This window comes from Neodiprion lecontei, chromosome 5 (assembly GCF_021901455.1).
Source record: "Neodiprion lecontei isolate iyNeoLeco1 chromosome 5, iyNeoLeco1.1, whole genome shotgun sequence".
NCBI classification, from domain to species: domain Eukaryota; kingdom Metazoa; phylum Arthropoda; class Insecta; order Hymenoptera; family Diprionidae; genus Neodiprion; species Neodiprion lecontei.
Window position 1 is genome coordinate 23,644,432 of NC_060264.1, and position 26,406 is coordinate 23,670,837.

At 39.9% G+C, this 26,406-nt stretch overlaps 4 protein-coding genes across 13 annotated transcripts; 1 reads left to right on the plus strand and 3 right to left on the minus strand.

Moving 5' to 3' along the window:
- Positions 1-34: 34 nt before the first annotated feature.
- On the minus strand, positions 35-1,245 carry LOC124294656 (THAP domain-containing protein 1-like). Its single transcript, XM_046740914.1, has 4 exons — positions 1,227-1,245; positions 814-1,056; positions 571-746; positions 35-367 (listed from the first exon to the last, which is right to left on the minus strand). The coding sequence occupies exons 2-4, from the start codon at positions 1,008-1,010 to the stop codon at positions 270-272; spliced, it is 471 nt and encodes a 156-aa protein (XP_046596870.1). The 5' UTR covers positions 1,011-1,056; positions 1,227-1,245; the 3' UTR covers positions 35-269.
- A 1,243-nt stretch (positions 1,246-2,488) lies between these two features.
- Positions 2,489-10,888, plus strand: LOC107221717 (apoptotic chromatin condensation inducer in the nucleus). Of its 4 annotated transcripts, none has more exons than XM_046740911.1 (9): positions 2,489-2,637; positions 4,055-5,483; positions 6,671-6,758; positions 7,468-7,587; positions 7,686-7,890; positions 8,006-8,214; positions 8,292-8,522; positions 8,716-8,973; positions 9,089-10,888. In XM_046740911.1, exons 2-9 carry the CDS (start codon positions 4,057-4,059, stop codon positions 9,212-9,214), a joined length of 2,664 nt encoding a protein of 887 aa, XP_046596867.1. In that variant the 5' UTR covers positions 2,489-2,637; positions 4,055-4,056; the 3' UTR covers positions 9,215-10,888. The 4 variants fall into 4 exon arrangements, with proteins under 4 accessions (XP_046596867.1, XP_015516302.1, XP_046596866.1 ...); XM_015660816.2 differs by lacking the exon at positions 2,489-2,637 and adding an exon at positions 2,854-3,064; XM_046740910.1 differs by lacking the exon at positions 2,489-2,637 and adding an exon at positions 3,145-3,644.
- LOC107221718 (transmembrane 9 superfamily member 2) lies at positions 10,028-16,343 on the minus strand. Of its 3 annotated transcripts, none has more exons than XM_015660817.2 (15): positions 16,024-16,342; positions 15,668-15,735; positions 15,495-15,588; positions 15,128-15,263; positions 14,815-14,930; positions 14,509-14,632; positions 14,087-14,229; positions 13,461-13,637; positions 12,958-13,102; positions 12,683-12,860; positions 12,412-12,571; positions 12,119-12,270; positions 11,919-12,030; positions 11,665-11,836; positions 10,028-11,576 (listed from the first exon to the last, which is right to left on the minus strand). In XM_015660817.2, exons 1-15 carry the CDS (start codon positions 16,150-16,152, stop codon positions 11,509-11,511), a joined length of 1,974 nt encoding a protein of 657 aa, XP_015516303.1. In that variant the 5' UTR covers positions 16,153-16,342; the 3' UTR covers positions 10,028-11,508. The 3 variants fall into 3 exon arrangements, with proteins under 3 accessions (XP_015516303.1, XP_046596868.1, XP_046596869.1); XM_046740912.1 differs by having other exon boundaries at positions 12,958-13,114; XM_046740913.1 differs by lacking the exon at positions 13,461-13,637 and having other exon boundaries at positions 16,024-16,343.
- Positions 16,344-17,740: 1,397 nt separating this feature from the next.
- Positions 17,741-25,936, minus strand: LOC107221724 (serine/threonine-protein phosphatase 6 regulatory ankyrin repeat subunit A). Of its 5 annotated transcripts, XM_046740905.1 has the most exons (17): positions 25,542-25,936; positions 25,246-25,432; positions 24,829-24,953; positions 24,120-24,377; positions 23,339-23,534; positions 22,997-23,186; positions 22,624-22,870; positions 22,405-22,519; positions 22,251-22,340; positions 21,819-22,042; positions 21,358-21,583; positions 21,097-21,261; positions 20,447-20,805; positions 20,214-20,368; positions 19,809-20,087; positions 19,241-19,615; positions 17,741-19,108 (listed from the first exon to the last, which is right to left on the minus strand). In XM_046740905.1, the coding sequence occupies exons 2-17, from the start codon at positions 25,246-25,248 to the stop codon at positions 18,999-19,001; spliced, it is 3,117 nt and encodes a 1,038-aa protein (XP_046596861.1). In that variant the 5' UTR covers positions 25,249-25,432; positions 25,542-25,936; the 3' UTR covers positions 17,741-18,998. The 5 variants fall into 5 exon arrangements, with proteins under 5 accessions (XP_046596861.1, XP_046596864.1, XP_015516314.2 ...); XM_046740908.1 differs by lacking the exon at positions 25,246-25,432 and having other exon boundaries at positions 25,650-25,936; XM_015660828.2 differs by lacking the exon at positions 25,246-25,432.
- Between the last annotated feature and the right edge of the window lie 470 nt (positions 25,937-26,406).

Sequence of the window (26,406 nt, forward strand, 5' to 3'; positions counted from 1 at the left end):
TTACCATCCATTGATCATCAAAGTGGAGCTTAAGACATGTAAAAAAAGTTTTGAATTAAACTATATCGAATTGGGTGAGTAAAAACTTTATTCAAAAATATGGAGAATAAAACATTCCTTGCAAACGTTAAGGAATTTTTATAGAGTTGCGTGCGATAAACCACAACAATATAATTAGTAGTATCAATCCACAATCCATTCACATGAAGAAAAAGTTACAAGCACAATCAAAAGAAAATAAAAAAGATGTACATATCTGAGCATGCAAATCAGGTACAAATGTGTAGGTGCTCATGTAATTTGGTTACATTCACTGTGGTGGGCCGATCGGATTCATCCTGAAATTCGGTCTGCTGCAAGTTTTCACCTACAGATAAGTTACTAATAAATAACGACAATGGAAATACACAGAAATGTGTCACACACGATTTTTCTGTAACAGAGCACTTTATAATCTGTAGGTAATTAACCGCTTCGACGACATTGACGCAATAGTGCATCACATCAACGTGTCTTTATGCACACTGAGTTTTCTCTGACCTAAAAGGGATTAATAGTTTCAGATCTTACCAAATAACGTTGGGATACTGCCTTTTCGTAAAGTTATATAATTTTTACTTTTCTTCTGAAAGCAAGAGAGTTCAAAGTGGTCGGAACACAGAAAGCTATCACTTGATGGAGACCACGGACCAATGTTTATATTTGCGATCCACTGCTTCATAATATCAGGTTCATCCAATGGGAACCTACATAACAAGCAAAGTTTAAATTTATTAATTCACACGTTATGTTGCATTGAGTAACGGTACTTACTTGAAGAATGAATAGCCACGTCCATATTCCCTTAATCGGTGACAAGATGAACACTCTGATTTTGGGTTGTCAAATATAGTTGGTACACTGTTCTTTTTCAATGTAATTAGGAATCCTGTCCTATCAAAGCAGTCATTTGTAAAATGAGCCGAACACAATGTGCTATTTCGGTTTGGCTTCCAGTCCTTCCTCTTCATTTCTTTTAACCACTGCTGAAGGCGCAACACATCTTTCACGGGAAATCTACATATCGAATTATAATTTAATCCCTGAGTCAATAATACCCGAGTTTTCAATTTCAATTATAATAAGATCGGTTCATAATTCAAATATTGTGAATTTTTACTGACACGATTCGTACGTTATAATACTCGTTAAATATAATTAGTAAATACTTCGTATGCTGACATAACCTCTGCAAGTTATCATTTGCAGAACGCATCAGCGCTGTATACTCACTTGTGAAATGATAGCCCACAATATTTTCATTGCTTTGTTTTGCAAAAAACGCAGGTACTCATTGTTACCTCAATAATTGTTACTGTAATTTTCCAACACAATCGATTATATACACATACATATATCACGTATATATTTATATATATCTAAAGTGACAAGAATCTGTACAAAATGGCTACCGTTCAATTGGCGTGACGGCACCACGCTTAAATCCAATCCAGTGTATATATATATCAGTGGAAGGGCCGGAGAAAAATTGCTGCGTTCTGCTCAGATGCTAACTCGGTTTAATATTGAAATTCCATAAGACGAGTTGGTAATTAAGTGCAGAGCAAGAGAATTACCCCCGGACCCACTAAAACCCACGTGTCCCACGCAGCCGAAGGAAATATATTATTATGCCAGAGCTTGACGTCTTTATATATCTTCAGTTACAGCTGAGAGAGCGGAATCCACTGAAATGTATATCTCTATTTCAGTGGCGGAATCTTAGAGCATTTACAGTAATATGCTCCAAGGGGGAATCTGATCGTGAGCCATCTTGGATTAAGCGACGAGCGGTGAGAGAGAGATAGGTGTGTTTGAAGTTGGTAAGCTCTTGTCGCACTCATGGCGACTTCCGGCAACTATCTGTCAGGACCGTCAGGCCAGAATTGTAGCTACGCGCCATGGCTACGCGTTGTTTCGGTTGCGTGCACTGAGCTCTACTAGCTGTTATACAGAGTTCAGTAACTTGGTTCAATGTTCATTGTCAGATTGCGTTATTTTGGTGGTATTCTCTAATTGATATATAGATACATCAATCAACGAAAACCAACGCCAAAAATCAACGCCAAAATCAAGCGGAAACAATCTATTTGCACAATAATGTAATCAACTTCTCAATCAGATCTTATCACACAAGATCAATCTATATTTATACGAAAATGTAATCAACTTCTCAATCAATTTGTATATACGTCATTTATTCTTAATATTATAGCACATTCATGTTTATTAGGACTCATTATATGAGTTACACTTTCACATTTACATAATTTATACGCTATCTTGACTGCTTTTGCTACAATTTACATTCGAACAAATCGAATAAATAAAAACAGAAAATGAAGAATATTTCTGCGTGTCTATGCATAACCATACCTGGAAGCATGCTTGGGATCAACTGTCGAAACTCAGTGGACCGATGTCTGTGTTAGTCAGTACATATCGTGTGTGACAAGTGCATACCAACTTCAAACAACTATCTCTGTCTGACACATTCAACCACCCATCACTACCATACACTTGTTCCACTCACGGAGTAGAATAACTCCGTGGTTCCACTAATATTAGAGTTCAGTGCCCGAAGTCACTGCAGCACAGGTTGGTATTATTGGACATACATTGTAATCCTCAGTCGACGCATTGTATATATTGTTGAATGGTTTTCAATGGTTGCGAGTTGCGATAGAGCAATACAGTACCTAGAGTTCCAAGTTACGCCAGCGTAGCGCCACTATCGAATCCTTGTTTGATTTTTTACAACGATATGCTCAATCTCTTAATCTCTCTACTTCATGTGGTTCCGTGGTGATTCGTCGTTGTTCGTGGTTGTTCGTGGCGCGAGTGCGGCATCTGCGGCGACAATAATCACTTTTCAGCTAATAGCGTCACCGGACATAGACATATTTGTTTCTCTATATAACAATCAAATAATACACAACTAGTCGAATCGTTTTTTCGACTGGGTTGATTCTAATCACGTTGCACAAATATAACAAATTGTTTTGCGATCCATAGTTTTCCATCGGTAAGTATCATCCTCCGATATAACACCGCGTTGAATAAATTTCTGGTCGCGTCGAGTAACCACAAATCAACATACCCCTGGGTGCGCGAATTGTGCTTGGGCATACATCGCAACTCAACTCATTCGAGCTCTAATTAACTTAACCTAACTTAGCCGAGCCTTTCCTAGCTTAATTTTATCCCCTGCATAGCCCAACCCAGACAGCCCAGCTTGGACGCAGTAAAGCTTTTTCAAACTTATTCATCAGATTCGCGCATGAAACGACGACCCAAGTATATTTCACTTGACTTTGAGTGAAATCCCTCAAATGAAATGTAAACGCCTGAGACTGAGTGCAAGCAGTACTTCCATCATCTGACTGTGCAAATGCTCATCGATAATTTTTTTCTTTGATTCCACAAAATCTGTTTGGATTGCCAAATTTATTCAGCACTAGGATTATCAGGTCCTGTGAAAATGAAAAATCTTGTAGAGAAAATACGCAACATGTAGGCACATTACTGAATTCTACCCAGCATTTTCTCACACTTGATCAATGGGCAGGTACCCCTAAAGTTCAGCAACCGGTAATTAATGCTGCGTAGGTACAAAAAACGTTGATTCAATATATCCTTTTATTCGACAGTACCCTAACTAAAATACATGAGAAAAGTTTACAAATGCATTCAATTCTATGTCATGGCAGTGGAAATAACAGGTATAGGTAAATATCTGTATTAAGTACCCAAAATCAAAAACCACCAGTGATTATGCATAACCAGTCCGAGCAGCCGTTTGAATTATTTTAAAAATGCAACTAGGTCCGGGAAATTCTGCTGAGGCCAGAGATTACATAAGTCAATCCTTTCAATAATAGCGACACTGCCATTGTCGTTACTTGATTTTCAACCCTCTTCCACAATGAATTTGACAAAAAATTTGTACCAGGTTCTAACAACATATCATACATGATTCAGCAAACCAGTGAATTGACAGTTATCGTTGTTTCAGAAATGAGGCGCAAAAGTGAGAGGAACAAATCCAAGGGATCTCCGGAGAAGAAGGTGGAAAAGGCAACACGAAAATCTACACGGAAACGTGGTAGAAGGGCGACGTCGTCATCGCCAGAAAGAGAGGAATTTGAATCTAAGTCGGTGGATTTGTCAAAGGAACAAGAGAGCATACCAGAATCGATGACGTCGCTGCCAGCCACAAGGCTCAAGATCAGAGAGTTGAAAGCAATAGCGGAAGAGGAGTCATTGGCGAAGCAGATAAGCAGCAGCAGTAGTGCCCCGCCCTCGGAAAACCTTGAGGAAGGCGGAGGGGAGGGAGCTTCGGTTTGGAAGGTAGCGAGGGCGGATGCCTCACCAGGTGAAATCCAGAAGCTCAAATTATGCAGGCAGCGAAATCCATCGGAAGCATCGGATAGTTCTTCGTCTAGGAAAAAATCTCATAAGTCGTATGAAAGTGGTGAGGGTGACGGCGAGGAAGGTGACTCCGCCGAGGAACCGCTTAGGTCACGGAAGCGGGACCTTGGTGAGGAGCGGCAGGATGATCCCTCCTCCCCGAACCCGGGTCAGGACTCCAAGGAAGAGGTAAGTCATTGTAGGGAGATCCTGCCCAGAACCACTTCAGCCAACTTCACCTTGTCTGACGATAAAAAAAACGTAGATCGGCTAGCCGACAACAACGCCGACCAGGCTATTCGTTACGACCAAAACTGTCCTGTCCAGAAGTCGCCAAAAGCAGATACCAACGAACAGGAGGAGCCCAGCTCCAACGGAGATGATCTAGATCAGACAAAGGCCCCTATAGTCGAGCGACAGGCTTCCGAGGATGTTGATAAAAACTTGCCAGAGGGAAGGAAGGGCAAGGAAGAGGTGGAAAAGGTGGGTGAAACTGAAGCTGAGGCTGTCGTTCGGCTTAACGAGGTGCCGATAAATGACAGCCAGGCTGATGAAAAAGAGGATTCAATTGCTCCCGCTGAACCTGAAACTAGAGAGTCGAGTACTGACGAAGATAGCTGTAACAAGCCCATTGCATCTTCGGTGACAAGTGAGACAAAGATTCAAACTAAAAGGTCTGAACTACTTACGTCATTGCGTACAGTGCGGCGGAAGCATCGTGATAAGTATCACGAGTCCTCAGACTCTGACACACCTGAATCTGAGGATGAACCCAACGAGAAGAAGACTAACGATTCTCAGCAGAGAGAAGAAACAGGGAAGGAATCAGCTAAGATCAAGAGCAGCAGATCCCCGTCTCCAGTGAACAGATTTGGCTTCTGCGCAGAAGTTTCAGCGGATAATAAAACTGAAAGTTCTGGAGAGATAGAGGAGAGGAGAAATAGCCCGAACGATTGCAGACCCTGTGACCAAGTACCAGTTAATTCACTTTCAGCTGATTATAAACCTGCAAAAGTCAATTTGAAGCGATCCTTGTGAGTAAAATGCTGTTTTGTGTGTTATTTTGTTTTTATTCTCCTTTTTCAAAGCCACTTATCTCATGGAAAAACGTCTCTAAATGTGGCATGACCACCCGAATACAATCGACTAAAATCTGTATGGAGATTTAGTGCTCTTTTGTTGCTAATTTATTGTCTGTGTCGCGATTTTGTTGCTTCAGCCGTTTCGGCAGAATCAAAGCCAATGCCAGGTTGGAATAAAGTTGACATTGCTTTGAGGAAAAATTTAAAAAAAAAAGTAAACATGGTCTATTAATTGTAAGTTGTTATTTAGTTGATTGAATGTCACATAAATATAATTTCAAATTAAACCTTTATTTCAGTAACTATACAACCAGTATCCACTTTAAGAATTAGTTATTCTGGAAAACTCCACCGCATCATTTTGTTATTCCCCTGCATTTGGGCAAAAACTCCTTTTAGTGTGATGAAAATACGCAATTCCGCAAAATGTCCTTTATTTAAACGATTATCAAACCTATTTCTACTTTTATAATTAGCTGCGCTGGAAGACTCCACTACACGATTTTGTTGCTCACCTGCATTGGCCCATGTAATCGCTGAAATAATCGACATTTCGAGTAACTTGGTATTTTTATCACACTAGGGGTGGTTTTTGGCCAGAACAAGGTAAGCAACAAAATCGAACTGTGGAGTTTTTCAAAGCAACTAATTCTAAAAGTGTATATTGATTGTAGAATCACACATATAAAGGACATTTTCATAATTTAGTATTTCTTATCATATTGGAGGGGGTCTTTGGTTAAATGCAGGTGAGTAACAAAATAGCGTGGTGGAGTTTTTCGGAGTTACTCATGCTTAACGTAGATGTTGGTTGTATGATTACTGAAATAAAGAATAATTCGAAATTATATTTACGTGACATTCCAGCAACTAAATAGCAACTATACATGTTTTTTTTTTTATCATCCACCCATTGCAGTGCTAATTTTTTTTCACCTAGCATTGCCCTTCATTCTGCCGAAACGGCTGAAACAAAATCGGGATTTTGGCAACAAATTCATAATAAAATAGATGTAAATCTTTATGTGGATTTTATTCGATTTTGTTGACGTCGTCATGTCACCTTTGCAGACATAATGATAAATGCAATGTAAGCGATCATACATTTAAAACATGTTCTTGCTTCAATTACTTTGCAGCTCTGTACGGTTAATGGAAGCCGAGGAGTCAATAAAAAAAGATGATGCCGAGAAAAATGGAGAAAGCGAAGTGTCTCTTCGAGTCAAGGTAAGAATGCGGTGTACCGTTTTAACGTTCTTGATGGGTATTTTTCAGATTCCAAAGAGATTTTGCTTTCACTGTCTTGCCATACAACTCAATGCTTCCAAAGCTTTGGAAATCTTACTACAGCAGAACATTGATAATCCGAACTAATTGGGACCGGGAGTGGTTCGGACTATCGAATCGTTCGGATTACCAAAAAAAGTGCTTTCCAGGCATAGTAGCATGCAAAAAATGAACACTGACATACTATTTCCCATAAAATAAGAAGCACGTTGTATTGTTAAAGGTAAATAGTTTGTTTTATGAAATACTACTGTGCTACAGTAAGGTAATTATATTTTATGTAATGTATTGCACATGAATTTCGTAATATTTTTAGTATACAATCCTATACACATACAGAAAGTACAGTACTGTACACACAAAAAAATTATACTGTACAGAAAGATAAAAAAATTAAAGAAAACAAAAAACTCAACAAAGAACATTCGAAAAACCAACACAGGCTCAATAACAACACACATGATGCAATGTTTACTACGGTGATGCTCTGTTTACTGTAGCAGTTAGAGAGCGATTCTGATTACTATTTTTATTTTTTCCAAAACGGCGTTCGGATTATCAAGCGTTCGGACTACAGGGGTTCGGATTATCGATGTTCTACTGTACTTACGAATAGGTTGACTAATTATATGTCATGCTTGGCCAACAGGAAATTCACAACGTAGCTGAACAAGCCGATGGTAAAAATTTACCCCGCAAGCGTCGCTGGGGAGTTGCTGTTACAGCAGAATCAACCCCAGCTTTTACGGTATCGACTGATTCCTTGAAGGTATGTTTCATCTTTCCTTAAAATTTGCTAAATTGATGTCTACACTCGGGAATTTCGTAAAAAATGCTTGTCTGATTTTCTCTCCAATCGTTACGCAGGCTTTGGTACCCGGCGCAAAGCCACTGTCGATTACAGAAGTCAGATTATCCAAAGACGATGATGAGCCAAGGGAACGACGCAAAGAGCGGGAAAAACGGCGTTCGATCAGCGCCGACGCCACGGAGCCGAGAGTTTCCGAAGACATTGCAATGACAAAGAACGAAAATACGAAAAAGGGAGATCTCAAACACGATAATCACATAGGTGGGTCGCAGACGCAGTTTAACACGCAATTAATTTTAAACACAACCTGTATCCAAAATTTGTAGTCCCTCCTTTTCATTCAATCGTGTATTTAGATATACTTGATATTCCACAGGTGCAAAGCGGAAGATATCAATACTGAAAGAAGCGCCTCCCGTCAAATCACCAAGCCCGTCATTGGCAAAGGCGACAAATGTACTGCTGATAAAAAACCTTGTTCGCCCATTTACTTTGAACCAGATCAAGGAACTGCTTTCTCGGACAGGCACCATTATAGAGAATGGCTTTTGGATAGACGGGATTAAGTCCAAATGCTACGTAGTGGTGTGTATTAAATTTTTAACTTCTCAATTTCGGGGGAGCTCGATATTTATCTTTTCCGTTATCTTAATTATCAACAGTATGCGAACGAGGACCAGGCATTTGAAACCAGACAAGCCCTGCACGGAATTTCGTGGCCATTGTCAAATCCTAAACGTCTTCAAGTCGAGTATGCAACTATAGAAGATGTGGAGAAAGCGCGCGAACTGTTCAAAGACCAACCCGCCCTCCGCGCTGCAGAGCCATCGGTGGGTGGCGATACCTGGCAACAAGTCTGGGCCCGTGAGGAGAAGCAAAATGCACCGGTCAAGGTAACCAGTTTTTCAAGTTGCTCACAAAAGACTGATGCTTTTGGAGTCACTGCTGTTTTTCTTTCCTACATATCATTTTACCCACGAGTTGAGGTCGTTTCTTTTCTTGGTTCGGCCTTGCGTTGTATTACCTACCTACTTTTTTTCTTCCTTCTTCATATCATTGTAACATAACAATTTACACATCGTGTAGGTGAATACTGTCCGTGAATGGGATCTGGGTAAGGAAGATGGCCATCAAATGAAAGAGAAGGAACGGGGAAAAAAGGATTTGGAGAAGAAAAGAAGGCAAAGAAGTCGCAGCCCACCGATAGAGCCTCACCTACCTCCACCTGCTCGGAAATTCAAGAAAAAAGAGGACGACCCACCGCCAGCCAAACTCCTCGACGATTTGTTTAAAAAAACTAAGGCCATTCCATGCATATACTGGCTGCCACTTACAAATGAACAGGTAAAGGAGAGGTGATGTTACCACACCTGTACAGGTTTCTTATTCTTTCATGGAGAAACGCATGACAATGAACCGTTTGTTATTCGTGCCTATAATACCTATGATCGAATTTCAGATTGTGGTAAAGGAAGAGATGCGTCGGCAGCATATGGCCGAACACGCGCGTAGACTTGAGGAGATGAAGCGCGCGGAGAGAAGCAGAGACCCTGCCGCACGTCGCCGGCGCAGCCCCAGAAAATAAACTCTGTTGGTTTTATCCAACAGTTGTATCCTCCCCGAGCAACTCAAGATTACATTTACGACTAGACAACAACACGCGACCGACGTTCAGGTCTTAGAAGCTAGAGTCTGTATAGAAATCAATCCAATGACTTACCTATTCCACGAGACGATCGTTGCACGCAAGAGACCAATTAACCATCTCTTTCCTCTATTTCTCAACCCCACTTTTTTCCCCAGCCTTTCCTTCGACTTTTTTCAATAAACATGCTTCTTACTCGTTACCGTATCTCAGTTGTGATTGACGAGCAAATCGTTCCAAGACTTTCACCGGGTTGCAGACTTTTGGTGCATAAACTAACTTGTAATTCCCGTACGACCGACGCACGAATCGTGTCCCATCTCTCCAGTCCATTCCTCAATTTCAGCATTAAACCGTATTTCTTACAGGTCTACGTCTGTTCATAACCGTTCACCAAAGGCAGTAGAGATAGTGATATTGTACTTTGATAACTGTACCGTAAGGGGACTGTCGCCGGCAAGAGACATGGTATTATTTCGACTAATAGCATCGATATCACTATCAGGCTTTGGCCTTGGTAATAATTTGCCCCCGGTCCGGGTGCGCCGCGTCGTGGGAATAGGAAAAACAAAGACATTGAAATGGATATAAAAGGAAAATCGAGAGACGTACCGGCATTGGTCGATCGACACTCGAACATGGGGGTGTGTAACACAACCAATACTGCGCTTCAGTCATGCGCCGCCACCCGCGTAATGCTAGTTCCAACAACTCGAAATACATGCAAAGAACGAACAACTTTTACTTCCGATGGAAATTTTGAACAATGTGTATTACGTACAATACATAGTAATTTTCGTTAGCCGACATTGGCACGTTTGGACAAATATAACGCGCAATCGGTGTGACACCGTTAAATGTCGGCGAACTTCGAAACGTGACGAATAATGTGTTATTTCAATAAATTCACACCTGCCATGAATCAGGTAGCAGCTGTTATTCGCCGGCGATTTATGCGCAAGTGTAACAACATACGGCACGTATTGCCGCCCCGCCTTGCGGAATCACATGTATATATTATACTTGATATATCCCAAAATGTGGCATGTAAAATTATTCATCAATAAAAGTAAGAGACCTCAAAATACAATCTCTATACGCGCTCTTTATAACACAAATAATAATAATAATAATAACAACAACGACTACAATTTACAGAAGATTTGACATTTGTTGTTGTTTCTTTTCGGTCTTCATAGTTAATAATTCACAGAGAATGCCCAGATTTATTCAACTGTCCCAGGTATATGCAAACAAGGTATGCCGGTAATCTATTGCAGGGGGGCACTATTGTTCACTGCCTGGGTTTGATTCAATGACAGTGGCAAGTATTCTGTTTGATAGTGCAGTAGTTATTTGTAAATAATTTTTGGCACTCCAAAAATGCTTGGAATTCGTCCCCCCCCCCATGATGTTACATTCTATCAACGCACAATGTTATATTCCTCGATACCAGAAAATGATATTGACGAATTGTCGGCAGGCTCTTTATTCAATGTTACTGGGTGATCCCTATCTTCAGTCACAACAGGGTTTGTATTCATACAAAACTGTCGATCTCAAAAACTGCTATTTCGAAAGTCTTTGATACAGCATAAACGAAAGCTAAAAGTAGGTAATTGGAAAAAATCCCTAACATAATGACCGATTTGTACAAATTACTCATACATATGAATATTAATCTTCATATATGTATATATACACGCTTATAAGATGCACACTTAACATTAAGTGAACTATATTATCCTTATCGTTATTGTTATTGTTACCAATAACATAATTTATGTAACACGGTATGGTTTACCCGTCTTTTTTTGCCCCTTACGTCGTAGTACTTAAAAGTGTTTGAAAGAAAAAAGATTAAAAAAAAAAAACCACACTTATAAACCGTACTTTTGTTACATAAAGTATCTTGTGCACCATGGAAGCAGTATTTGCCTCGCTTATTTCTAATATTCGTCTTTGGCTTGCGCAAGCGCTCGCATACGACTCATATTGCAAACTTGGACTTTGCGTAAAAAGATCTATTTTGCATCCTTGGTACACATTCAACTATTTTTCTTTTCAAACTCTCGAAAGTTGGTGTGTCCTTGGACGTTACCGGACCGATATACTCGAGTAGTTTCGTGCCATTATTATAGGCAATGAATTATTAATTTTCTTCAATTTCTCACAACAGCCACCGAGAAGTAGGGTACTCTTCGGGACTTGATAGAGTTGTAACAAGCCTTGCACTAATCAACTTTCACTACGCTGTAGATTTTACGCACGAACCAGAAGCAGGCAAAGAATCCAATGGAACCTGAAATAAATATGCAACATGGATTTTGGCAATCTTTCACGATGACGCAGAACCATTAAAGACTTGACGTATCCTCGCCTCGACTTACCTGTGAGTAAGAAAAATAAGAACACCATAATAAGGGTGTATCCGAAATACAGGAACGTCGATGTTGCGTCTTCAATATTAAGTTTTGTGACAAAGTAGTGGATACAGTAAACTAGAAGATAGAACGCGGTGAAACCTGATGTCAAGAAGCTCCGCCACCACCAGTGGTAATCCTAGGATGCAGAATATGTGATATTCATTTAGGGATATTACTGTAAATAGTAAGTGCATTGCCAAAGTAATGCTTGAATTTACCTCTGCGCAAAGATGGAAGTAGCAAAGAAGAATTGTTGTCTCTGAACATGTTATGACAAGAATGAGAAATACCAGGAACAAGAATCCGAACATGTAGTACACCTGACTTGACCTGGAAACGGAATGTGTATACATAAAGCATGAAATAAAATATCTTACTTGGATTGATAACTATGTTGGTTTGCAAACGTCTCATTTACCATAGGGAATTTAACAGAAAGAAGAGCTGAATGAATATGCATCCAAAGGGCAAGACTCCTCCCATCACAACTCCAGGAACAGCTTGTGTGTAGAAACTTTGTTCCGGAATCTGCCGTGGGATCTGGTTGGTCCTTACAGGATGTTCGAGAGGCTGCGGGGATGAAAATTAAAGAAGACCGTTACTCGATCTGAAGAATTTACGTTGTGAATCAAGGCGGAAGGAAATAACAATGACTGTGAAGACAATGATGGAAACAACACCAGAGAAAGTAACAATGATAACACTACTAACCCTTTTCCTAAAGCCAAAATATGATCCAACGAACGTAAGAGGAACAGACACACCGAACCACAATGCCAACAGGGCGACAAGTGTGCTGAAAGGTACAGCTGCGGAGCTGTCGTTCATCCAGAATATCAAGTTCATTACAAAGAACAAACTGAAGACAATGCTGGAATACAGTTAAATCGTATTAATAATAACATTGGTATTTTTTTTTCAGCAGATGCTGACTGCAAACAGTTAGGTTCTAAAAAAATGCTTGCATCTATCTGCAACTTACCCAGGGCTAAGCATAGAAGTTAGGAGAACGTTCGACTTCCACTTTTCTCCGCCAAAACTCTTATATACACGAGCTGAGACATATCCAGCTGGGGTGCCGAGGCACACATATAGAACCATGGCGCAAGTCATTAGGGCACCACGATTTGCCGGTGAAAGGAAGCCAAGACAAGCAAATGCTTGAGAGAACGAGCAATATTGAGTAATTACTGTTTAGTTCCAATATTATCCTATTATGGCTTTCTGCTCTTAACCAAGACTCAAGTTTCGACCTACCTAAAGTAATCAGTGCCATAAAGAAAACCTGAATGCCAGAGCCGAGAAGTACCGACAGCAGCATCCCTTTCCGCGGAGGGCGAAACACATCACCGTGTACCAACTTCCATCCAAATTCCTCCTGCGCGTCCTCTCCCGACTCTATCTGAAAGTAGGCCTGCGTTATCACAACACAGACATTGCATAATCACTATTTCATAACGAATAATATGGCTGGAACCCATATATTTCTTTTTACATTTTTAGATCAAGTTTTTTGGACGATGTGATGAAGGGAATCTTGCACATACAATATTAATTCGCATTTACATGCTGTCTTCCGTTACCTTCCAAACCAAAATAAGACTAATATTGAATATCCAGATGAATATCTTGGTCAAACGGTAGGTAGGACTTCAATTTTGAAATTTGTCAGGCAACAAATCCTAAATTTGACTCGATAGGTGCTTTGTAAAAAACCTGTGCAACAAATGTGCAATGAAATAAGTAATTTGCAAACATACCTGGTTATATCGAGCAATATCTTTATTCAGCGTGCGTAGCATAATCATAGCTACCATCCCAGACAAAAAGAGAACAATCACTAGCGAATTTAGGATACTAAACCACTGGATGTTTGTTTGTGGCATTGACTCGAGAATATAATCCCATCTCGATGACCATTTGATTGTGTTATTTTTCTGAAAATTGAATTGAATTTTATTTATTAGATGCACAGATACAGGAAGATTTTTCCATAATTGTAGCAATTACAAAAATTCTTTTAGCTCTAGCCATGACAGTACATGTAGCTTATGTGATTTTCAAACACTTTATGTGTGTCGCAGAAGCCCAAAACTAGGCTTGTTCGCAATCAGACTATTCTATAAATTCGTACTTATAATATATCTAAATAAAAGAAATAAATAATAATACTATAAATCTAATTGAAATAATTGACTCATTTGTTTATCTCAGAGATTGCAAATCTATAGGAAAAGTATTTTACAGTGAAGGTAGCGGGTAACGGTCACGAGTCATTCATTCGATTGTATTAATAATGCCAAAACCTTAGCATAGAACATCACTTGGAAGTGTGGAAATAGTTGAAAATCATAGTTGAATAGGGCTTGTTCTTTGTTCAGCTCACCAAGTACGTAATGCGGTATGTGTAAAGCACGTCAAGTTTTTCCGAAGGGCTCAAGTCTTCTCTTTTTATTGCCAATGGACTTCTGCTATCGCAGTCAGGCAAAGACGGATTGTGATTTATGCTGCGGGGCTCCACCTTGACAGCTATAACACGCAAGCGCATAAAGTTACCTTTTGGTAAGTATTCGCAGATTGCTAATCTTCGTCAAGCTACCATGCCAAAAGTGGACATTTGCCATTCCTGCCAATGCAATTTTTTTAGGCTTTAATCAATTATTCCGAATTGTTTGTCAATTTTTATTGCTAACAATATCGGTAGATCAGACTTTGAGATAAAACTTGTTATTAACCGAAAATGCTAGGTGCACTATATATTTTTTAAAAGGTTGAATTCACGAGAATCGTTTTTCTGAAGAAACTTACATATTATTCGCCCTACTTTCTGACGATATCCTGATCCCCACTCTTCTTTGTCACCGCTGTGATACGTTATGGTCAAGTCAACGTGATTGAACAGGTAGTACGTATTCGGTTGGTTGTAGCCAATCTGTAGAATTAAAAAAATTGTCAAGTTGCAAACATATGACTGTTAATTGTCCTCAAATATGTTAGATCATACAAGGAAGGTAGTGAACGTAATTTCTATTCATTCCTTTATTCTGGCACAATAACGTGTTTAGTGATATAGGTATGTGAAATGTTAGCGTCTTCCTTGATATTTTTACTCACATTACACATGTCTGTTGGAGAGCGAACTTCTTTGGATAGGCAGCCCATGGGGAATCCAGTACTGCAGTATTGGCGCGAGCTTTCTAGTGGGTAACACCACGTAACAGGCATGTTATCTGAAACAGGAAGTGAGCTGGAAGTGAATTTGGGTCGTGTGGAAATTCTTAATCACATTCTATGGGTGATTGTTGTGAATATCTTATCAACAGACCATTGTGGGTGCAATATCGTTACAACCAAGGTATAATTACCCTGCATAGCAAAACAAAAAGAATTTGCTAAGATGTAATTGTAAAATATGCGTTCTACGGACCAACAATCCAGTGATGCTGGTAATTCAGAGCCATGCCTTTCTTCAGTAGCTGCAGCTTCTTTGCTGATTGCTCGTCTCCTCCTGAGTACGTCTTTGTGCATAACAGCTTGCAAGTTTCATTATTCATAAACTCGAGCTAAAAGGTTAAGATTGGAGAATTACGCAGTCTGAAAACTTGATACGAACAGTTATATCGAGATTTATGAAAAATAAAATTAAAGGTTACACGGTAAAGGATGAAAAATTGGTCTTAGAGTAACCTGGATTGTGGCAATGATCGGTATATCGTTGTTGTCATCACTACGACGATCGACCAGCAAAGGTAACCTCACAACCAGTTCTCGGAAGCAATATGTAACAAACTTACCTTGTAAGGCGACAGTCTTATACGCTCTCCAAACACCACTTGACCCAAGTTTTCTACTGGCGATTGGTCATTATTAGCAGGGCAGAAATCGAAACTGAAAAAATAGCATAAACGAGTAATAATACGCCTCGGTCAATCATGCAAGCAAATTGCATCAAACATAGAGTACTCACTGGTTATACTCGTAAGGTATAACTGATTGCTCTGTATTAAGTCGATTGACGTACAACTTGATCTCTGACTGAAACAATTACAAAGTAGCAGTGGTGAAAACCGTGAAATATGCCAGTCAACGAGGGGTAGAGACGGTGGGCTGTCAACGTTGCAAAGACTAGTTCAATCTCCCGGTATTATAAAAAGTATGCCGCTTTAATCGTGTGCACCAAACAAGGTATACAGGCCATGTGTCGCTGAACCACCACGGCACCATTATTATCGTTACGATACGTGGATTTTATCGGTTATGTCCAGTCATCCGGAAAACTGCCACGCAGTAATATCGAGGTAACAAATCTGCGGTGGTACATACCTTGCAGGTATCCGATTGTTCTCCGACATGGCAATAATTGACGGGTGCTAAACCTGGTAAGTAAAACCCGTTGGACGTAGTTAATGCGCACAACCCAAACAGTAGAGGCAGAGTAAATTTCTTCGCCATTTTGGCTTTTCACTGGTAACAATTTTTCTTATAGCAAACGCACGGGATTGCTTGCTTATGTCACATCAGGTCACTTCTTAGCACATAACTGCCAACCACTGTCGTTCGAAGATATTTTGTGACAGCCCGGAAACGTCATACAGGGTATTCCGGAGCCACGGAATAGCAGCACTTCCGCGCACTGCCGCCTCCACCGCCACCGCCGGCATGACACGTCACAGCGACTGAACGGCTCGAGTAAAGAAACCGACTGCCGGTCAAAACCCGTTTCGAATTTACCAACATATATGTGTGTGTACTTACGCGACGAAACGCCGTTTTTGTCATTTTCCCTCAGAAATCGTTTGTAAATCGATCGTAGGTATCTATTAGTCAATTATAAATATTTGTGGGCAATTACTTCAATAGTATTTAGTGAAAGAAAAATAAGAATTTCAGTCGAAAAAATTATTTAAAAAACGTTTTCTCAATAAGTGAAAAGTGTAATCGAAAGGAACACGTTTGTAAGTAACGAATTCATCAATTTCTAGTATTGTTATTCTATAATTATCCGGTAATAAGTTAATTAATATATTTATGGAATTAGTGGCGCAAACCTCATACGTGCTTGCGCTGTGCAGCTACTTATGCTGCCACTGAAACATACTTCACCTTTTGGAACACGTACCGCGTAGCATGCTTCCCGTAGAGTGGAGCATGCTGAGAAAAACAGCGACTAGCAGATAATTTTGTCTCTTTCTAATTTGCTGCGCACGCAATAAGGTACAAAAGCCTCAAGAAGTAAGTCAAACACTCGATGCTTTATCAAATACATAAGCACGCAATGCGCCATAATCTTCAGAGGAATAATTTAGTTGGGGTTCAACTAATACCTGTATTTCATATTATCTGTAACCCGTGTAATGCTACACTTGGCTTCGATCGAACTTGTTTTCCATTTGATGGATTTGAGACAAGGACTTATATTTGTAGTTGACCGTCGATTAATGCAGGCAGCGTTACGCTGCGACAGCGAACCTGCCCGTGAAAATGTGTCCGTAAACACATCACTGTTAATGCTTATGGTCGAGTAAAGACATCACTTCGCATTTTTTCTCAGTGCTCTTCTTCATCGAGGCTTCTTATTTCATAAAACCAATTTTTTTAAACAAAGATTTTTAATGTGGGTGAATAAAAAAAAGTTTTTTCGCAGATTCATAGATTATTCTTGGGATCGATGAGGTACCAACTTCGGTTTTGCTTCCAATCGTTGCGCATTCAAATACTTCAGAAGGTATTTCAGCATTTTTCGAAATTTCACTCCGACAGGATGAAAAAGTATAAAATGTGTCCTAATTGATCGCTCGATATCTCTTAGACCAGATGTCATATCGACTTGGATTTGCTACTAGTTTTTAATGTGGTTAACTATAATATGTGATCTCCACTGACAATTTGTGAGGTGTAAATACGAGTGTAAAGCACCAGCAGGGTGGGGGCACAAGGCTCTCATAGTCCTAAGCCTTCAGTGTTCTTATAAACCTAAAATTGAGAATTTGGGAAATGGAGTCCAGGGTAAATTGATGAAACAAGAAAAAAATGCGTGATGTAAAGACAACTGTGTCCAATTGTTACGAGGCTTCGAAACTTTAATTACACATTATCTGAGGCACCAACGATTACAGTAAAAAATTGGCTTCATGACATAACGTACAGCTTGCTAATTGTAACATTAATCATTTCATCCTAAGCATTTATTCATCTTCATATTTACAATCCATTTTCAAATATGCCACAAATTTGTAATACTGTCGAATGAAGCTTTCAAATCTATCTTGTCTTGGCTGCGATTGCTTCCATAAATTCCTTATACGGTTTGGTTGCAGAGACCAAATATTGGAATGTCGCCTCAGCTGAGGAATTGTACAAATTTAGCGGCTTCGTCGACACGTACACAAATAGATATTTCATACTACATGGATAAAGTACAATTTAAAAGGCAACTCTTCGACATAGAGAAGCAGGTATTTTTATGTGAAAGCTAAGTTGTACTAAGCAGCGCTGAGTAGTCTTCGAAGTCGAACATTATGTGTATGATATTCATCTATAATGAAAGATGATACAATTCAGGTTTCTTTGAGGTAACGCAATAAACCGTACAGTATCGAACTAAGCTTGAATATAGGAAGAATATGTACAGAATTTTTTCACATCTTCAGACCGGAAGACATAGTAGAGTTCAAGTCCGAGGACGAGAAACGTTAAAATTTTTAAATGTCTGTGCCTCTGCTTATTGTGGTGGCCAGATTCATCGAATCTAAGATAGTAAATAATAATGCTTGCAGTTGTGTTAAGAATGCACCAAATGCACAGTTCAGTCAGAGCTATCAAGACAAACATATGCTCTAATGGAAGTTTGAAGGTGCAGCTGAAGTTGATCAGGTTCAACATGGATATTTGGTGCATCTTCAAATGAAATACCCAACAATCATATGGTAGAGCGGGAATTTCATACAGAAAATTTGAGAAATCGACTTGTGCTCGCTTATACCATCTGTTTACGGAGACCGGCGATTTTCAGACTAAATATCTGTGGCATAAAACTTGGCAGTAGTCGCGTATCCTCGATTTCACGCATTTCAGGCATGAGTGCTTCCTATGCAGGACTGGATAATCGAGAAATAAATCTAACTTTACCAACAAGATTGCTCACTGGTAGTCCTTGGCGTCTCGGCTCCCGGCTAGAAGTTCCTGCCAGCGTTCCTTAGAATGTTCATGTACGTACAACTGATACGCATAAGTTGGTAGAAACGAGACTTTTCAAGTCTTTGGGAACTTGAGGATTGTAGCTTCAACATCATTTGTCATCAATAAAACTCGGAATCTGAGCTATGTTGAGAATCACCGGATCGACTTTTCAAGTAGGCTTCCGAGGTTTGCTGAATCGATGTCGGTTGATCGGCATTCCAGTTTTGACCTGATGATAAATGATATCAAAATTATTGTAACTGAGGTAAACAGCGTTCGCCTGGCGACGGGAATGAAGTTATTTTATATTGAGAAGAAAAGGAAGAGAATGAAAATGCAGACATGCGATAAATTCACTTACCGTTCGCTGCAAGTATTGTAGCTAAGCAACGAGAGACGGTAGGATTTGGAGCACAAGCAAGTGCAGGTGTAAGTCCGTCTGCATCAACTGCAACAACACTGGCCCCTTGTTGCAGAAGTCGGCGCGTCACCGACACCAAACCATTTCTTGCTGCAAGGTGTAACGGCGTTCTCAACTGCTTATTCGCCATATTTATTATTGCTGCTCTATGCAGTTGTTGCTCCTGCAAGTTTTCATCTTCGACGCATATACTGTTTATGTGATCAAGTAGGACCAGAGCTGCCGGTGATTGACGTCGTTGGCACGCCAAGTGAAGTGCAGTATTTTTGTTAGCATCGACAGCACGTACGTTCGCCTGCCATTCCAATAATAACTCTGAAATCAGGAAACCTCTTCGATTATTCGTACTAAACCTGTTGTCATCTATTGTCAGTTGTGAGCTGACAAGATAGTGCGTGACACCAACATAACCAAATTACACCGCTACTTGTGACTGAATTATGGTGATATTATATGATTTACGAATACTGATCAGGTTTTTCATTGAGCTCAAACAAATATGGCTAACCGATAGCGTTGCATTGCCCTGTTGCCGCGGCGCTTAGCAAAGGCGTTCGTCCTTCACAATCTGGTGTTTCAAGGCCGGCTTCTTCTGATCCGACTGCAGTTAGAATGAGACGAGCACATTCTGCAGAGCCAGCGCTGGCGGCGACATGCAAAGGCAAACGACCACCAAGAGTATCCCTAGGTGTTGCTACTGCTCTTCCTCCAAACTTGCGTATCAATGATATCAGACAATTGGTTGAGCCTTGATAGACGGCACAGTGTACCGGAGAAAATGGATTACCTGCGAGTGAACAAGATTTTCAAATTACAATTTACTATCGTTACGTTACATTTTTATTATTGTAACGTTTGACAGGCACTACTATTAGCGAGTGAAATCTTCAATTGACTGGCGAGACTAGCTTACCTTCCAGCGAGTCGATCACATTCTGTTCCAAAAGGTATGCGACACAATCGGAATGCCCGTTGTAGCATGCCCAGTGTAGCACGTTACAACCTTGATCATCCTTTAGCGTCGCTGCTTTAGGGTCAGCCGCTATTAACGCTGCTAGAACTGACCGTCTGCAAAGACTTGGACTATATACATTCCATTTTATGCATTATGTAGAGTTTTGCTTAAAGCTATCGCTTGTTCCATACCTGCCGCATGCAGCTGCCAGGTGTAAAGGTGTTTTTCCATTACCATCCTGGACTGCGACAATGGCACCATTTTCTAAAAGCAGGTCTCCAAGCCTGTGATGTAGTCCTTGAATTGCTGCGCGAAACAATGGAGTATGCTTATTTATGTCAGGCAAATTGCAGTCGGCTTTATATTTTAAGAGCAATATGGCACAATCGAGGTGTGCATTTGCTACCGCCAATGCCAATGCGGTTCGTTGCTTGGCATCGCAACGATCCACAACTGAGGGGTCTTCGGTATTTTCCAATAATAAAATCAAGCATTCGGAATGACCTGCTGCAGCGGCACAGTGTACAGGAGTTCTTCTCGTGATGGAATCCTTGAAATAAGTTATCAAAACTGTCGATTATCAGCTTTATACTTGTCACCCGTTAGTGTTGTCTAATTTTGTCATCTATGGATGACGTGTGTATCATCAAAGGTGTAAAAATAATAATCATCAAAAAAAAAAAAAAAAAAAATTGCATATGTCATTTGTAAACTGTTAATAGAATGGGAAATCTGGTTTATGAAATAATAGAATATGTTTCATCAACTTCACTGTTGATCACAACAAATGTCTACGCTTCTGCGGTTAAAATGAGAATACATGCTGAGCTGCAAGTTTTACCTGCACCGATACGACAGCGCCGCATCTGAGTAAGAGTTGTACACACTGCTTGTGCCCTTGGTATGACGCCAAGTCTAGAGGCGTCTTGCCAGTTTCTTCTTTAATGTTGGTATTTGGGAAAAGCGGTAGCAGAAGTCTCAGAATTTCTCCGTGACCATAATGCGCCTGTTCAATTGAATTTGTCCTCGTTTAATCGTAAACGAAAATCTTGATTTTCGAAAAGGTATTTCTGGATATATATTTTATTAAATCAATCTGTACCGCGAGATGTAACGGTGTAAGAGCTGGACATTGCGGATGATCCCCGTCCGCCGTGGTTGTCGTAAATGGGGCCGTGGAAACCAATAGATTATGAGGTGTGGATGCTCGGAGTAACGCTGCGAGAGCGGGTTGATTTCCTCCAGCGACGGCGTAATGAATCGCTGTGAATCCACGTTTATCTCGAACTAGATGGTCAGCTTTATGCTTCAACAGGTATTGCACACACCTAAGTCGAGAAAATTGCGTTCGGCGATCGTTACGCCGATTGTGGAAAACAAAATCATTTAATGCCGGATACCAAGTTCATTGGTAGTTATTACAAAATTAGAATACGATGTGTTTTTTCATAGTAGTTTTACCCACAAGGCAGTTTGCATGTGTGTTGCTGGATGGTACAGTTTAATTTCAATTACTGATAGTTTTGCCACTAATGAGTAGTACGAAAGATTAGCTTTACATACCGCGCTTCAGAGTCCGAGGGATCAGCGGCTGCAGCTGCGAGATGCAAGGGTGTTGCACCCTCTGTGTCCTGAGCGTTGACGTCACTGACAAATCCCACTAGAGTGAAAACACAGAGATAATGACCCTGGCCTGCGGCGTAATGGAGTGCAGATCTGTTTTGATTGTCTGGCAATCGAAAATTGGCCCCGCTCGAAAGTAATAAGTCCAAGCACTCGACCGATCCCTGGATTAGATAAGATATTAATTTACCTATCTGTCTCTTTACTTCAAAGACGAATAAAATGTGTCAATGATGGGGAAAATTTTTGAAGCTTGCGTGGCAGGGATAATTCTTGTTATATGGTGTACATACAGGTGTTGGAATGAGAATGAAAACTTGCAGGACAGAGACTTTGGACATATAATCTGAATTGATTAATTTGCGGCCATACTTTGAAAGCAGCCAAGTGTAACGGTGTTCGACCTTTGATATCCCTAGAATCCATACGCCGACTGTCCGCTTGTAATAGCTTTCTGCAGACCTGAAAAAATGGGCATAGTACATTTCTGCGATTGTTGCGAAAGTACATTTATTCTGTATTGTACCTCTATATGCCCTGCGAGACAGCTAAGATGAAGAGGTGTTCTCTGATCGGAGTTTCGTGCCGCTGGTGAGGCGCCGCGCTCAAGTAAGGTAGTCGAGAGACATTCGTGCCCGTACCTAGCGGAGAGAATTTTTGCTCAATCAAAGGACAAAATTGTGCTGGAACTAACAAAGTATTCATTGGACCTCAAATATTTCCTACAGATATAACTGATAAATACCACGCCGCGATATGCAAAGCTGTGTTTCCATTCTTATCACGGGTGTCAACCGACGCTCCTCTGTCCAGTAGACTCTTGGAGCGTGTAAAACGACCGTGAATGGCGGTCACATGCAACGGAGTACGACCATCTTGAGATTGAACGTTGATTTGGGCACCAGAAAATAGTAAAACCTCCAAACATTCGACACCATGCACACTGGCGGCAGCAACGTGCAGTGGTGTTTGACCACGGTAATTCAATGCCTCTAGGAAAAGGATAGACGTAATATCGCTTTATATTGATTTTTGGAGGTCACACGTTCTTTAATTATGCAATTTCTGAACCAATTGAAAGTTGTTTTCTAATTGGGACAAGCTTTGTACTAGCTTACCAATATTTGCGTTGTGGTTGATCAATTCCGTCACAGTGTTCGCATGCCCGTTGAAGCAGGCTATGTGCAATGGCGTATTTCCATACACATTCTTTGCCTCAATATCTGCTCCGGCGGCAATGATTATACGGACGCAGTTCACTTTTCCTGAAGCAACGGCGGCATGCAGCGGAGTATATAATTCACGATCCTTGGCAAAAGAGGGTGATGTTTATTGTAATGCGATAATGGGAGTGTATATAAATTATGAATTCGATATTGAGATGTTATTGAGTATTTGTGACGTTTGTGAAATCAGGGTTGCTTGTATTAATTTTTGGGGAACAAAAACTTGATCTGTACCTTAACATCGACCGATGCCGTGTTTTCCACTAGTAATTTGACAATAGCATCGTGACCCATGTGGGCGGCGTAATGCAAGGCTCTCCGATCTTTCTTGTCGCAAGCGTTGAGAATGCACCCGGGTTGAGATACTAAAAGCTTCGTCATTTCAAAGTGTCCATTGTAGGCGGCATGATGTAAGCTCGTTCTTCCACCCCTAAACAACAGTTTCAACAGACTGTACTTACATTGTCTAAATTTTAAATGTGATAATATAAGAATGAATAAGTTAAGAAGTAAAAATAATGTTGAACAACTAATTTTGTTAGCACTGTTAGCTGTTGGCAATAAAAATAGTTACATCAAAGCAATTAGAATATTCGATTGTCTACCAAATGATCTAAAAACGTTTCAAACTGATAAAAGAAATTCTAAGAAAAAATTAACAGATTCGATTAGATTTAATATATAATAATTAAAAAATAACTCAAGGTTGTAACTGTTGACACATGGATATTAAATAGCATATTGCTATATGATCAGATGAATACCCTCTAAATCAAACCAGTAGGTATTTAGTTGTTATATTTAGTATTTAGGTCAGTAGTATTATTATTTCTCAGATCTATGTATAGGTGATTTCAGTTATATATTACCTCTACAAGGTTTTACTTTGCAAAATCCATATCTACACTGAGAAATGTTTGGTCAAATAAATAAATGTAAGTAAATAAAAATGTCACACCAGTCAAGCAATTTATGATTACTAAAAGAATAAATAGTCAAAAAACAAACCACTAACCTGTCTGTGACGTTTATGTTTTGCAGAGGGATGAGACTCTCTGCGCATTGTATCGCATTATTAGCAGCAGCGACGTGCAGCGGTGTTTGCCAATTGCGGTCACGAATATTCACATCTGCCTCATACATCAGCAGTACATTAACGGCGCCCCAATTACCTGAACGGCAGGCTCGGTGCAACGGTGTTAGCCATCTGTTGTCTTTTTGGCTGACAAATGCTCCCCAAGTTATTAACGACTGTACGACGGCTGGATCTCCCCTGCGCAGAGTCAGAGTTTATTCGTTATGTCCCATTGCCACAGGATATCTTTATGATTATAAGCTTTACACGTCGACCCTAATATATTGTTTGTTCGAACGAAACGATGCAGTACTGAAGGAATATGTAAAAATAGTACGATGGGAGTATGGGTTAGTGGGAATAAATATTATCTCAAAGATAAGATCTGAAAGAGATGAAAAGAGTAGCGATAAAAAGACCAGAAGATGCAAGACGTCATACTGGTGATAATGCTGACACAATGATAAGGGCGGATAATAAGTCATTCGTAACTCTCGAGGACGTTCAGCGTTAGCGGTAGACTTCTAGGCTTATAGACTATCGAGTTCAAACCAGAATAGATGAAAGATATGGTAGAGTGACATATTTAAATGCATCGCTCTGATTGATTGGACACACACGGTTGTGTCAAAGTAGATGCGTAACTTACATGTAAGCAGCTGCGTGTAAAGGAGATCGTTGTTCAGAATCTCTCGAATTTACACCAACTTGTTGCACCAGCAAAGCCTTAACCTCTTCCAGGTTGCCATTGAATATAGCTTGGATCAAGGGTGGCTGAAAATGCGAAACAATATTTATGAAACTAAATGAGTCATACTGAATAATTCTGACTAGTGGTCATATTGGTAAATTTTTCATTTCAGGTATCCATATGTTGGTCTGAGTATCGAAGACACATCTGTTTTCGTGTTAACGGGATGTACTTAAATTTTGAGTTGTCTGGTCAAGTTTGACTAATATATTGTCTTGATATCTATACTCGATCGCATCTGCGATATATAAAGATTTTACCGGTCAGCCGATGATCAGGTGCGTAACTTGAAAATTTCACATTGATTCTGCTCACCATTAAATTACTGTACTTTTCTTGCAATTACAAGGATCCTGGCAAGTCACACTGAATGAACAATATTCAGAAATGATTTGCCCCAGTTGCCTTAATACGAGTTTGCCTGGCAACCGTTGTGATTGACTTTATTCAAGCATATAAATCTATCTCCGATTACAAGTATGCAGGTAATTTGAATCTGCGTCTAAATTAAAAGGGCAAAACTTTGCTTAATGTAGAGATGGACCCTAACCTAAAAGATGTAGTTTCGTTTGATATTGGTAACAATTTTCTGCCACACCTTTGAAACTCACCTCGTCGCGAAACATTTTTAACATGTTTGTCAACTAATCAACGTTCATAAGACGCATCCGAAAGTTATTGACAATTAAGTAAACAAACTGTTATCTGCTGTCACGTACCGCACATTGGAAAAGTGAAATTTGAATTCTCGTCGCATACGAGTTTCCCGATTTCAATAACAAATTGAACGATGAAACAGTAATTACTTGTTTTCCACGATCGACTCATGAAAATTTTAGACGGAGACCAACGGTAAATGGTATCCGGAACCACACTTGTGTGACAAGAATTTCCAGTAAATTGTTCATTTTTTATTTTTATTGCAATTGACTATCAATTTAGCCTCAAGCACAGTCGCGTTCACCGCGTTGACAGAAGAGCGATGGTGATTCATACAGGACACACAAGAGAGTCCACGCCACGAAGTATAGATACAAGGAGTCTGAACGTAATGTTGAACGAATGGTCGTAATTTAGGGGACAGATTTTTTTGCCGGTAGAGTGCGCCACTTTTTAAGAAGCACTCGTTTAAATTCTTACGCGGGAAGTCTTGTTGCTATTGACACCTCTCTGGAAAAAAATATTCTGAGAAATGTGGAATTAAATACAAAGTTTTAGGATTTACATTTAACTTTTCTCTCCGTAGCACTTTTATTAAAACATTTGACTAGAAAATGCCCCCGCATTATTATGAAATTGTTAATTATTTTTTTTGTTAATTCTTTTTTATGCTCGTCACAGCCAACAAAAATTGATATATTTCTTGTCGTATCGTCATTTATATCAGAGATTGTTGAAGAATCATTATTTAATAGCAAGCTACAATTGTTTTCATTGTCGTCATTAGTATGTGATTTTGGCTCAGCTTTCTTCCTC